Source organism: Cavia porcellus, unplaced genomic scaffold, assembly GCF_034190915.1.
Source record: "Cavia porcellus strain 051 isolate PalLab524CR breed Dunkin Hartley unplaced genomic scaffold, mCavPor4.1 scaffold_11, whole genome shotgun sequence".
Taxonomy (NCBI): domain Eukaryota; kingdom Metazoa; phylum Chordata; class Mammalia; order Rodentia; family Caviidae; genus Cavia; species Cavia porcellus.
The window spans coordinates 65566056-65580538 of NW_026947494.1; the positions used below are offsets into that span (position 1 = coordinate 65566056).

The 14483-nt window shown below is 35.0% G+C and overlaps 1 protein-coding gene across 3 annotated transcripts in view; it reads right to left on the minus strand.

Annotated features, from left to right (window-relative positions):
• Positions 1-14483, minus strand: part of Ap3b1 (adaptor related protein complex 3 subunit beta 1) — a 259442-nt gene that overhangs the window by 99655 nt on the left and 145304 nt on the right. For all 3 annotated transcript variants that reach the window (XR_010050584.1, XM_063258393.1, XM_063258392.1), the window contains exon 15: positions 6787-6963. Coding sequence is in view for 2 of the 3 variants with exons in the window: in XM_063258393.1 (XP_063114463.1) it covers positions 6787-6963 (177 nt within the window). In the remaining variant the exon portion in view is untranslated. The remainder of the gene's footprint in view (positions 1-6786; positions 6964-14483) is intronic.

Consider the following 14483-nt stretch of genomic DNA (forward strand, 5'->3'; position numbering starts at 1 on the left):
GCATCCAGAGTGCTCTGACCACTCTCTTTAATGATCTGTAACAGGACTGTGCAGTCTTTGCCTCCTACACATATTTCACCTATAATCAACTTCTCATTTTTTTTTTTTTTTGAGACTCTACCCACTGGCAGCATGGAATGCAAAGCATCTCACAGGCCTTGGCACAATGTCTGGTACATCAAGCTGCTGGCAGATGAACACTGTTAATTACCAGAAAGGTCAGCACTTACTTCTGTGCATCTCACCCCACCTTGTCTGTGCTCTTCTTTTTACCCACATCCTTTTTACAAGGGGGAAGGGAGTTACAGTGCACACAGAGGAAAGGCTAGAAAGATAAAGTCTTTCAAACTTAACTGTTTCATCCAATAAAGGGAAATCTCTGTTAACTACACAGGATCTTATACATCACCAGATAAAACCAGGGAAGAAGTGCAAAGAGGAGGGTTAATAACTGAATTGGTCCTATTTTAATGCAGCAGTGGTAATACTATTTGAATGAAACTTTAAAATTTGGGACACATTCTAAACTGAGTAAGACACTGACACCACATGCATAAATTAGACCTATTCAAGGAAATTACTATAAAGAGAAAAGACAACGACTGAGTACATAATCATGGCATTTTAATATCACAACAGTCTCAAACTAAAACCAAAAGGAATAGTGTGGTTAAGTATTTTTATACATAAATTATGCATGACAACCAAATAAAATATAATATACTCTCATTAACACAAATATTTGATGTCTTTCTTATTTGGTCTTTTTCAGACAGGGTTTCATCATGCAGTTCAGGCTGGCCTTGAACTCATTTTGTAGCCCAAACTGGTCTCAAACTTGCAGAGATCCTCCAGAAGGCACCACCATACCTGGTCTTCATGTTTTACATACTATTTTTTAAACTTGATTCCAGGTTAATTTTCTTGCTCAGATTTATGGAACCATTATGGTACAAACTAATGATAAATGCTATTTACATGGACTACTCTCTGTTCACATAGATTCTTGGTCACTGTGACAAAGGAAAACTGGTTTGGGAGGAATATTTTCTAAAAATCAAAACTTAATTACAGCTTCCTATTCTTACAAAAATACTCTAACAAGTAAGAAAGAAATACATATTTATAATTCAAGCAATAAATTTTTCTACTACAGCCATGTATCACTAATAATGAGGACACATTATTTCATAGGTGATTTCACTTACTGATCTTAATAAGATACCTACGATGTCACTAGAGAATATATCTTATGCAACCACAGTCATACAGATGGTCTGTCACTGACTACAAGGTCACTATCCAATGTATAAATAGTTTATATGACAGAACAGAACAATAGAGTAAATCATTTTAAATGCAGTCCTAAAATTAGCTTAAAACACAATTTAAGGAACACTAAAAAGTACACAGAATTCACCATGGTAAAGATTAATGCTGGCTCCATGTAGTTATTATTTTTAAAAGGAAAAACGTAGGGTGGGGGATATAGCTCAGCGGCACTATGCCTGCCTAGCAAGTGCAAGGTTCTGAGTTCAGTCCCTGGTTATTCACCCCCGCTCCCAAAAGAAAGATGCAGACACACATGTAAATAAAATGATACATGACTAAAGTAAAAGATACTAATGCTGTAAGTGAAGCAAGAGGCACAGAAAGTCTTTCCTATGCTAAAGGCTAAGCAGTACTAGTATTCTACTTGAAATTAATTTCATAATTTCATGACTGAACAGTTTAGTATCCAAATTTCTGACACTTGAAAAGTTTTCTGGAAGGTCATCCTCTATACATGTTACACTTTTTTGAGCTATTCAATTTAAAAAGTATATATTCAAAATAGGGCAGAGATGTCACTGCATAGCTTTCTTTTGCAAAATCATATTAAAAGATTTTTGGGGTAAGGAGATTTTTCCAAACACTTGCAAGAGAAAATTGCCTTTTTAACCACAGGTGGATCCCTGAAACAGTATAATTTATAAAAATTTTCACTGAAAATTAAAATATACTCAATGAGTAGAATGTATTTTATTTTATTTTAATTTTTTTTTTTGTCTTTTTCCTTTTTATTGGTACCGGGGATCGAAATCACGACTGCCTGCTTGCAAGGCAGGCGCTTATGACGCTGAGCTAAATCCCCAGCCCCAGAATGTATTTTATTAACAACAGAAAAATAGAAACAACAGTCCAACAGAATACATGAAAGAGATGAAAATAAACTGCATGTACACATATCAATATATTCAATGTGAAAAAGATTGCAAAGAAGTATACTTAAAGTAGAACACATACGCAGGTCAGAACATTAACTACTAACATTACTAATACATGTGTAGTAACACTGGAGAACATGGCAAGCTGAATGAAATACACCAGGAGCACAGCAGGGTTTTCCCGATGAGGAAGAAGCGAGGACACAAACAGAGACCTAAAGTTTTACTTCTATCTCCTCCATTCCTTTTCTTACAAAACAAGAAAGCTTTGTAAATAGGTAGGGGAAGAAGGCTGAAAGGAGAAGCGATTGCGGGAAAAAAAAAGAAGACTCAAGATAAACCATGCACAGGTACAAATTGCCTATAATGAGTATGATCATTATGAATACCTAAAGTGTACCAAAAAACATAATTTAAAAAGTGATAAATATGGCAAATGCTGACATAAATGTATTATTAGTGATAGATATATAATTTCCCATAGCTCTGCAATATTACATAATTAAAAATACAAACGAACTAAAAAGTTTCATAAAAAGTAATTACTTATCACTACACATAAGTAACTTATATTACATATCATTACATTTAAAAGATGCCACACTAGTAAAGTTTTTTAAAAGCAATTTTCTTAATTAACTTTTTAACTGCTATTAATCAATTTAAATAAATTTTAGCTTTTTATCTCAAACTTGAGATTTCAGCAAAAATCATGTTAAACTTTTACATTATATCTACATGTCTACTCTACTTCTTAAAAGCTTTACATTTCAGCAATTTAACTAATTTCAAAGCCCTTTATATTTTTTCCATACAACAATGAAATTACTCCCCATGAGAATATCCTAGTTTTCTACTCTTGATATTTATATCTAACAATTTTTGTCTCTAAAAGCCATCAAAAAAAGAGGGATTTTCAGCATCCTTTTCTCAGTATGATAATCTGAAATGATTGTTTTTCCTGAAAGGGGGGGAGGGTAATTCTTAAGCAAGGAAACTAGTTCCTTTACTGCAAATAATCATTTTCCGTAAGAAAAACCAGCCAGTTGATTAACAGGATAAACTTGGGTTCAAAAGAAGCAGGGTAAGTACCATGAACTAACCAGTCTGACACGCCAGGACGTTTTCAATGGACTGTCTCACTTAATCCTCAAAACAACTTTGTGTGGTGGGTATAGTCAGTTCTGCTCTAATGTTTGTTTTTGAAGATGTGCATTTGTTCTGAGATGATGAATCATAGAGCAGTTAGGGCATCACATGAATTTTGTGTGAGATTATTTCTGCAAGAAACACTGGGCAAAGGCAGAAAAATGTACCCAGCTAAACAGGGTTGCTTAGGAATACAGCTCACACATCTATGGGAGACAGTGTCTATACTGTGATGAGCCATTATGACCCACAACTTTCTCCCTAATTGCAGCACAAACTTCTTTTGCCACTTGACTCACAAGTCCACCTTTGAGAATCCATGTCCACACATAACTTCAACTTTTTTTCAAAATAAAGTCATGATTGTTTTTACATGTTTTTCATCATTAATATATAAAACGTGTGCTCCTTTTTATTAGGTTCCTTTTAAAAAAATGTCACCAATAAAGTTTTTAAGTCCTGTGGTTGTAGCTTTAGTTTCCCAATAATCCCTATAATTTTTGTGATTTTTGAATAGCACAATTTTTAGAAACATATTCGGTTATAAAAAAAAAAAGAAAAAGAAACACGTTAGGGTATAGCAAAGCTGTCACATACCTAAGTACAGTATAAGGTAACATATTTTTAAAACTAAAGCAGTTTAATCAATAGAGAAAATATTTCCCAATGAATGTATTCATAACGTATTAAAAATACATACTCATCAAAAATTTTTAAATAAAAAAGTAAAGGGGAAAGAATTTAAATGTTAAGTAGAACATATAGTATTCAAAATTTTAAAAAATGCTGATTTTTCAGATTTGTATTTTTCACCTCTAAAACTTCTGCTTGATTCTTTTTACAGTTTCTACATCTACATCTCTCCTGAGATTTCTTACCTTCTTGTTCACTGAGTGCATCTTCCTCCCTATCCCTGACTATAACAGCTGCTTAAAAATGTCTGCCTGCAAATTCCAACATCGGAGTCACAAGGTTTGATTTTGACTGATATTTTTCTTTGAAAATTGACTGTATTTTTTTCTGGTTGTCATTTTCTTTTATACTGAGTTAAATAAAGATAAAATGGGGGCTGGGGATTTAGCTCAGCGGCATAAGTGCCTGCCTTGCAAGCAGGCAGTCGTGAGTTCAATCCCCAGTACCGATAAAAAGGAAAAAGACAAAAAAAAAAAAAATTAAACTTAACATTTTTACCATCTGAAGTGCACAGTTTAGTGACAATAAGTGTATTTATACTAGTGTGCCTCCATCCAATTCTCGCCCAGTATGTGTACCAATATCTGCCTCCAAAACAGTTTCCCAGACCATACAAAAAAAAAATAATATTATTAGTACTAATATTGAATTTTATCACATGGATATAATGATCAAGCTAAAACTCCGTATTTTGTCAATAAGCATGAAGTCCAGTAATAGACATCAGTCTCCTTCTTAAACTTGACATTTAAATGCTGAGTTTTGAACTCAGCTTTTCTTATTACAAAAAGAACCTGTAAGACACTTGGAAATGATTATTTCCTGTGAAAGACAAAATAGGCAAAAATCTAAATAACAGAAATATCCTCCAATATTTTCAGGTATCTGGTTATATTGATCAGTATAAGAGAGTGACGGCTAATCTTTTAGGCTTTAATGATAACAAACAGCTGGCTGCAGCACACATGTCATAGGTTCACCATCACCGGAAGCTATAATAACACAATTTATAACACAATGATGGGTAAAGACTATCCTGAAACATAAAGAAATGAATGTGAAGATTCTAAAAGACAAACACCAACTTCCTAGTGAATGAGGGCAGGTAGAGGGTGACACAGAAACAAGAGAAAATATGGAAAAAGAGACAAACAGAAAAGAGAGAACAAGACATTGGCGATAGTGAAGGGTCAAGGTGGTGAAGGGCTGAAAACCGTCAGACACTCAAGGAGCGAGAGTTGGGAGGAACAAATACAAAAAAGATGAAGAGAAAAAGAAAATCACAAAAGGAAAAGTAAAAGTCAAGAGAGAATGGGAAAATTTGAGACCAGACATACAATATAAGACCTATTGAGAAGCTTAGCTGCAAATAAGCAAGAATCATTTTACGATTTTACTCAATAGGTTAAGTCTTCCATCCATGAAGAATAGCAAATCAAGAAAAATAATGAAAACATTTCAGTTTAATATGTAAAGAGAAGACTCCTCTTATCAACACTGCTCAATGGACTTCAATGAAACTGCGTATCTGATAAATTATCCTGCTACTGAAAACTTTTAATGACTTCGCCTGTAGAGCAAGGTCCCTGCAAGTTAGCAGAAAATACAAGCCACTCCACGGACTCCAACTGCCTAATGTTTTTGTGCATTGGGGCTGCTATAACGGAACACTATTTAGACAAGGGGGAGATATACACAACAGAAATGTCTTCCTCAGAGGTCTGGAGGCACCAAGACTGGACTTGACAGACTGCACTCGAGCTTAGAAATAGTGCCTTCTTATTGTGTCCACACATGGCAGAAGGCAAGTGAGCTCCCACAGGTCTCTCTTAAAGCCATCATATCCATTCATAAGGGCTCCACATTCATGACCTAATCATCTGTCAAAGGCCTTACCTCCTAACATCACAGCATCTGTGATTAGGAGACAATATATTCATTTTGGGGGAAACAAACATTCAGATCACAGTACTTATCTTTCCAGACTTATTTTTAAAAGCTTCTTAAAACCCTCAAGTTGTTCAATGACTGGCCATCTGCTCTCCTCTCCTTATTCTGTATAGTAAACTACCGCTAGTAAGTTCTTAGTCAAGGGTCTTATCCTTTAGAAAATTTTCTTGGCCCTCTTTCTACTGAGACCTTTGGGAGCTCCCTTGGAGTTCTATGGTATCTCAATATGCCTACTATAGCATCTGCCACATTCTATTCCACTCTTACATCTCTTTTTCTCCTTTACTAGACTGTCATCTTTTTACATTACTACCATCTAAAACAGAACTTGAAACGTGATTGTTAAATACATTCTATTAGCTTTCCTGTTGCTGGAACAAAAGACTTGACACTCCATGAGGTAAAGAAGGAGAAGTTAATTTGGCTTATGATTTCAGAGCTGTGGCTCCAAGGCAAAAATGGCATGGCCAAATAGCATGGTGAGGGAAAGCTGCTAAACCTATGACAGTCAGAAATCAGGAATGAAGGCGCCAGGGACAAGAACATACTCTGCGGTCACGTGTCCAGAGACTTGCTTCTTCCAAGCAGGTCCATCTCCCAACTCCAACTCAACAGGGAATCTATTGAAGAATATACCATCATCATGGTACAATCAACTAATAAAAGTCTCACCTCTGAACACATGAACCTTTGGGGGTGCATCTTAGCCCTAAATCTTAACATTCATCAATAAACTTTAGTGGCTTGATCAGAGTAGAGGCAAGTATATAGATAGCTGACACCTTACCTGTTTGGAGTTGGTTAAATACAGTTTTGCTCCCAGATTTAGTATCTGCAGTTTTACCAGATCATCTTCACTAGTGAAACTTTTGGCCATCTTTCTCAAAACATCAGGGGCAATTTTAGGAACTCGTTCACAGTTTTCTCCAATTAGCCAAAGAATACTTGCTCTCGCCACAGGAACCTAATATTAAAAGCATATTACATCATTAGAAATGGATAATCACACTTCTTAATAGTAACATAAAATAGGTTCTAAATATTATCAACATTTTATGTGCAATAATATATTAACACTGAACAGTTTACCCAAGTGTCACTCGAGCAATGTGTGTGTTCACATACAGACTATGCAGACTACCCAATTGGTTTGGTTTTTTTTGTTGCTGTTATTGTTTCTTTTTTTTGAGTACTGGCAGTTGAACTCAGGACCTCATGCTTGCCAGGTAGGTATTGTGCCACTTAACTAAATCCTCAAACCTTGTACCAACCATTTGATTCTTGTACCAATAAATTGGATGAAATTGTCATTTTTGTATTTCTTGTTATATTATCTTACAAAAGTTAACAAAAAATGCAATATTTGTCATCCTGTATTTAAATAATTGGACAGGTAAGTGATTATATATATCCAGAAAGTGTTTACATTTAGGATTTCCTTCATTTATCAAAAAATAAGCACGAAGTTAATCTCATTAAAACAAATTTCAAAAAGAATGTTTTAGAAAAGAACCATAGAGTAGAAGCACTGATTCCACCAAAGGCTGGCAAATTCTGGACTGAATCAGCTGGTATGGCCATTATGCTTCTCATGGGCTCTGCTGCTTCTGTGTAAGGAGGGCAGAAGTGAGTCACTGAGAGGAAGATCACAGGTCCTCAAATACAAAATTACTGACCACCTTCACAGAAACACCTGCCACCTTTGTACCAGAGTAAAAACAGTTCTCATTGTAAGCCATAAAAAATTCTGGGGTTCTTTTAAAAAAAGCAGGTTTCTAGCTGGTGCATGCGTAGCATCCAGGAAGCTGAGTAATCCTAGCATTGCGGAAGCTAAAACAGGAGGATCACTATAAGTCTGAGGCCAGCATGGGCTACAGAGTATGTTCAAAGCCATCAAGGACTATATAGTGAGGTCTGGTCCCAAGAAACAAAAACACAATAAAGAAGGGCAGTGGTGGGTTCTAGAAATCTATATGTTAACATGATTCCCAAGACAAGTGGTCATAAACTTTTTTAAGAACCCATGGATAATACAGAAAAAGGAATAGATCCACTGAAGACTAAGTACAAGTCAAAACTCTTACTATTCTCTAGGTATCTATAATCTACAGCACTAAAAATATATCAAACTGAAAGATCATCAAGGTCTGTTTATAAAATCATGAGTCCTTGCTTATTAGTTGGTTAACAAGAAAAACAGGGATAAATGTGTCCAACACAGCACTCTGGCATTGTATTTTTAAACTCAAGTACATGTCAATATAATTTGTTTTGGGAAAAATCACTACTTTGCTACAAATTGGAAACCTTCCATCAATACCATTAAGATCAACAGTCTAGAGTATGTAAATTAGTTTATTACTATTCGCTTATTTGTATCCTCCCCTATTCCAAAAGGAATTTGAGAGGCTATGTAAATTAGTTTCTGTGAACATTTTCACCTAGCATAGAAAATTTGCTTTTATAATAAAAGCAAATGCTGATAGCTATCATTAAGTGATAGCATCACAAGACAACATCTTTTTTATGAAGTCCTTTTGCAATTTCTAAAGACAACATATTCTACATAGTTTCACACCTTTCACAGTATGAGTACAAAAGAATAAGGATCTTTCCACAGCTAAAATTTTATCAAAATACCTACCATCTTAAATTGTTTCCAAAGAGCCATTTCATAAAATAATATAAAATAGTAACAAAACTCTTAAGTTTATCTTTCACCAAAATCTGGAAAAGGTCATTGAAAGCTTTAAAATAGGTATCTTTTCTAATATTATAACAATATCATCTTCAATGCTTAGAATAAATTTAGTAAGATAGAAAAAATTAGTATACTTAGATAATAAAAGAGGTCTAAGTGCTATTACAAAACTGTTCATACAGTGTGTTAAAAGTGATACTCCTACTGTATACTGATTTCTGGAAAGAAAGAGGTTATTTCTAATGTTCCAAGGATTACACTGCATTAAGACCTTACTCCCAATTTATTATTTTAAATTAGGCTAAAGAATAGTAATTGAGTGATACATTAAATTTCCCAGTGTTGAGAAATTCAAGTTGCCTTCCATTATGAAAGTACTTCTAAGTAAGAATATATGGGCAACTTCAGATTTCAGTTATGCTACATTTATTTTTCTTAAATATTTTATATTCTGCTTGTATAAAAATTAGAATTCTAAAACATATCACAACCTATTACTTCATTTTAAATAATTTTCTTCTGTGACTCCCTTATAATTCTCTTTTGCTATTAAAGACAATCCCCAAATGAAGTACGGTTTTAGAAGTCTTTGTTCACATTAATGAATATATTATGACTTAACAATATTTGAATAAGCATTCATAATACATTTATTTAAATACAACCTTCTTAAAGAATTAAAAGTCAATAAATTGTTTTTCATTGCTGGGGATCAAACCCGGAGCCTCAAACATGCTAGGCAAGTACTCTTCTACTCAGCCACGTCTGTAACCACAATCAATAAGTCTCTACGTTCACAGTGAAAATCTCAAAGTGTTGGTGACAGGCAGAGGAGGACAACACCTGGATTTTCTAATACTGGGTTAATAAAATTGCCAAGTAAATGTTAGAAAAATTCTCTTTAAGACACAATACCAGCATCCAAACAATTGGTAAGCATTTTATTTAAAAGTTTAAGAAACCCATAAAACCAATCTTTTGTGCATTTTTCTAGGATTAGACTCCTGTGTTTCAGACTCTAGCCTTCCTTACCTCATAAATCAAGCTAACAGGACTCTAAATTGTATAGCACTGATATTATATTATGAATATCTAGCTTCTACTTTCAAAGATTTAAGCAACTGAAAAAACTACAAATAAGAAAATTAAGTCATTTAAAAATTCTCATTTTAACCACTGAATAAAACCAAGCCAGTAAATACACACACGTAGGCAAAAATACAGTCATGTATATGATATCGTACTTTATTATGAATCTCTCCTTTTAAATATTCTCAAAGACAAACTGGATTATAAATAACTTTGTTTGATTCTTTGTTTTAAATGCCCGAGCAAGCAGTTAAGTGCACTTTTCATACCTCATACTAGAGGCGGTTTCCACTGTCATTTTAACCCATTAACTGGCCTGCAAAAACAAATTATTCCTTGCCCACTATAGTAGTTATAAAAGATATCCAAAAGATCACACAGATCACATTGCAAGCAGCTCAATCTAAAAACTATTGTATTTTAACACTGTTTTGATGTGCAATGCAACAGTCTAAAGAAAATCCTGCAAAAGCATCAATTTCATTTATTTAAATTTTTCAAACACAAACCAGTATACATCTAAACAAACTGCATACCAACGGCAAATCACTACCAGTATTCTACATCCAGATTCACTATACTTAAAATTTAAGCCTGAATTAAGTCAAGACAGCAAGGCAAGGTGGGACAACCTATAAAATGGCAGGTGTTCAATCAAGCATCTGGGCTAGGAGTATATAAAGTGCTATTTTAATAGGAGTCTTTACAAAATAATAAGTTCCACTTGTTCTTTTATGATAGGAAATCCCTACCTGTCCCATTAATCATTATGTGAAATTCTGTTAGAACATTTCTCCTCTACTACATATTTTATTTTGGAAGGGCTTTACTCCAAAAGCAGTATTAACCACAAATGAAGGACATGCCAAAAGATAAAATATTCAGTTGATTGTACTATGGACATAAATTATTCAATTTCAATGAATGGAAACAGGAGAATGAATTTAAACTTTATTTTTCATATTTTCAACTGTGATACTCAACTAAATAACCAACAAAATCAAAGTCTTAAATATAGTAAATCCTTTTTTTTTCTCTTTAAGTCGGAATCCAGAATTCACACTGGACCACTGAACAGGAGGAGGAACGCTGGCCAGCAAGCCCAGAAACCCAGCTCTGGCCCCAGACTAAGGGTGTCTATCATCTCAGTGCACCTCAGGACTCCAAGAATTACTCCTTTGCCCGTCTTCCTGCTACACTGGGCAATGGCTCCCTTGCTGCCCTCTGCTGTAACCCACAAGCTAGAGTCTGCAGAGAAAGCCATTCTTTTGTTTATCCTGAACCTGGTGGATCAAGTATTTCCCACTTCCTTTCACCTTTTTCCTCCAATGACACAGCTGAGCCTAGGATTCTGCCCTGGGAAGACAGACTCCATCTACTCCTCTTGCCCTTTGATACCAGTGGAACTGGCTTCTCTTGGAATTGCTGCAGTTTAAGACTTCACCCCGGGATGTGAAGGTGAAGCAGGCCGATTCAGGAAGAGATAGATTTCATTTAAGGGTTCTGCTATAAGACTCACAAACTTAGAATATTGAAGAGTTAATCAAGTGCTTGGTCAATTTTTTAAAAAGTCTCATTTTCTGCTTTCTTTTCCATATAAGAACTATTCCTATGTGAAATAACTCTCTTAAATGGAACACAGAGATCCCAGGATTTGAATTACTCCTCTTTTCTGACTTGAAGGCATATATATGTCTGCTGCATGCTCACTATCTTTTCCTAGGTTAAATTATGCCTCTAACCCATGAGCACTGTCCTGCTTCAGCTTCCTCAGGTATCACAGATGAGTAGTAACAACTCATCAACAGATATTCATTTTCTCAAATAGAACAGCAATTATTAATCTTTCGTATTATTTCACCCCATAGTTGTCTTCTTTTGCTTCCTCTTTCCGCCTTCTAATCAAGTAGTATTTTCTATTTTCCAAAGAAGCAGAAATGACACTAATTTCTATTTTTTGGGGTATTCTGTGTCCACTTTAATCCTCTTTCGTATGTGCCCACTGCATCATTGCTGTTTTTCAAATTTCCTAGAAACAAATACCAAATTTGTTTATTTTCATTGAAAGGTTTCTGCCCTACTATAAATTACTGGACATTACATGGTGGTGGTCTGACATGGCAGACAGCCAAAGCAAAAACATTTATCCTGACAACTACTTCCTCCCTTCCCCTTCAGCCCTGATTACAACTTCCTCTTTCCTTTCCTGCACAAAGAGAATTCCAATCAGTTCCCTGTACCTCATCAATACTTACCCTAAGCACCTCTTCTGGTCAGAGGTCACATAACTCTCAGTCCCCTCTGTACTGACAGAGGAGAAAGCCCAACCCCATGAGTGCTGTGTTCCTCTGCAAGTCCTAAACAAAGGCCACTTTTTCTTTCCTTTTCCTTCTTTATTGCACTGGAAAACCCTAACATTCACCTCTCTGATTTAAAAAAATTGTGATATTTAACTTTATCCATGTTGCATACACAGTAGTAGGCAATTTCTCCAGATTTTATGGAAAATGTGCATTTAATCAAATTTTTCACTAATCTAAAAAGCACAGTTCTTACTTTCCAACTAATCTGGTATTCTTTAAAATTTTTTAATCTAATTTTATTGCTTAAGGTAAAAATTTTAATATTTATGTTTTATTTGTATTTTTTGAAACATTCAATGGATATTATCTGTTCAAGGGATATAAGGTTTTGGCACTATTTATCAATAATTTTTTTCTATTACTTATTTTGTGTCTTATATTGAGTTACTAGGCATATCTACTATGAGAAAAGTATATTAAAGATATCCAGGTTCTAGCATGGTAGGGTACATCTGCAATTCCAGTACTCAAGAGGCTTAGGCAGGAGGATCACCAGGCATTCAAGGCTATCTTCAACTGTACAGCAAGACTCTAATCAAAAGGAAGGAAGGGAAGAAGAGAAGGAAGGTAGAAATAAACATACAATAACTGTATTTGATCAATTTCTCAAATTTAAAATAATGTTTCCTTTATACATTTGTCACATTTTTGTTGAAGTAGGTTTAGACTTGTTACTTACACTGTAAAGTAGCCTTTTTCATTTTATAATGCTCTTTTTGATCTTGTTAAGTGCTTTTAATTAACTGCAAATGTTGCCTTTCTTGTTTCATATCAACTTAAAATCTCCTTGCCTGGCTCCTGGCTTTCAATCCTTAACACACAGGGTATACTATGACTAAATGGCTTGGGGCTAGCTTCTGCTTTTCAATCCAGTTTGAAAGACTGTAAATGGGAAAACTCAGTCCATTCCTACTCACACTCGGAACATATTTGTTTGTATTTCTTCTATATTATTCTTAAAATATACTACACTGTATTTTTGCCCCCCCCCCACTTTCCCATTGGTAAAGTTGCTACTTGTTTCTTTTTTACTTTTGCAAATTTGGAATTTTGTATTTCACAAATGATTAATTTCTGACAAAAATAAAAGTCAAAACACAAACTTTACTGAAACTAGGTGTGGTGCACATCTGCAGTTCCAGCTACTGTACTTGAGAAGCTGAGGCAGAAAGATCACAAATTTGAGGCCCAATTGGATGAGGCTTTGTCTCAAATGGGAGGAAGGGATAGAGAGATAGTTCAGCAGTAGGGTAGGGCACGCCTGGATTTGTTTCCCAATACCACAATACAGGACTGTAAAGGAACAGGAAGGGGAAGAAGGAAGGAATAAGGTAAAGAGGAAAAGGAAGGGAAGGGAATTAAGCTGTACTACACCTATCTCTGAGAAGCATTTGCTTGGTTAATATTCAACAACCAGGCACAGAAATCAGTGCAATCAAAAATATCCTGCAGCTCCAGACAGAATTAAATATGAGAAACTTTTCTTCTAAAAAACTCTCAAGTTTGCCTAAAACAGGTCTCACACACTGTTGTAGGTTTTATCTACAAATAGTTACTCCCCTAAAATCTTAACACTTAGAATTGCTTCTTTCTAACAAAATCAGAACACACTAGCTTAAGTTTTAACTGAGTTTTGCACAAGTTTTCAGATACAGAACTCCACATTTCCATTTTCTTATAATCACCTCTCCTCCTCATCTTCCTCCTCCTTCTTTTTACTTAGCTTTTTGAGACAGGGTCTCACTATGCAGTTCAGGCTGGCCTTTAGCTCAGTTTGTAGCCCAGGCTGGTCTCGAACATGCAATGATCCCCCTGCCTCAGCCTCCTGAGTGCTGCGATTAGAGTTATGCACCACCACACGGGCCTTTCCTACCACTTCATGAAAAACAGAAGGATGTTAACTGTTTGCCTCACCAAACCCCACTACTTTCACCAAAGTAATCAGTTTTACTTACTACTTTTTTGTACAAAATGAAAATATGATAGTAATTTCATCTCTGCACTCTTTCTCCCATGAACTTACAAAGACCTTTTATTCTGATCTCCATCTCATTCCATTCCTAAGTAGTCCTAAGATTATTTAGTGTTTTTAGTTCTAGATTAGAACTTCCCCTGTATTTTTCCCCCTTTTCAAAAGTTTTCATTTAGTACTTTTATTAGAAATTCTTCAATGTCTATCACTATACTGAATTATGTGTACAAATTACATATATTATGTGTGTATCTCTAACCTCTGCATTGCTAGGCAAAGATTTCTGTGTTCACTCATTAGTTGTTGGTTAGATAAATGACTGTTAAGCTGGCTGATCACTTTTACCAGAGCTACTACAT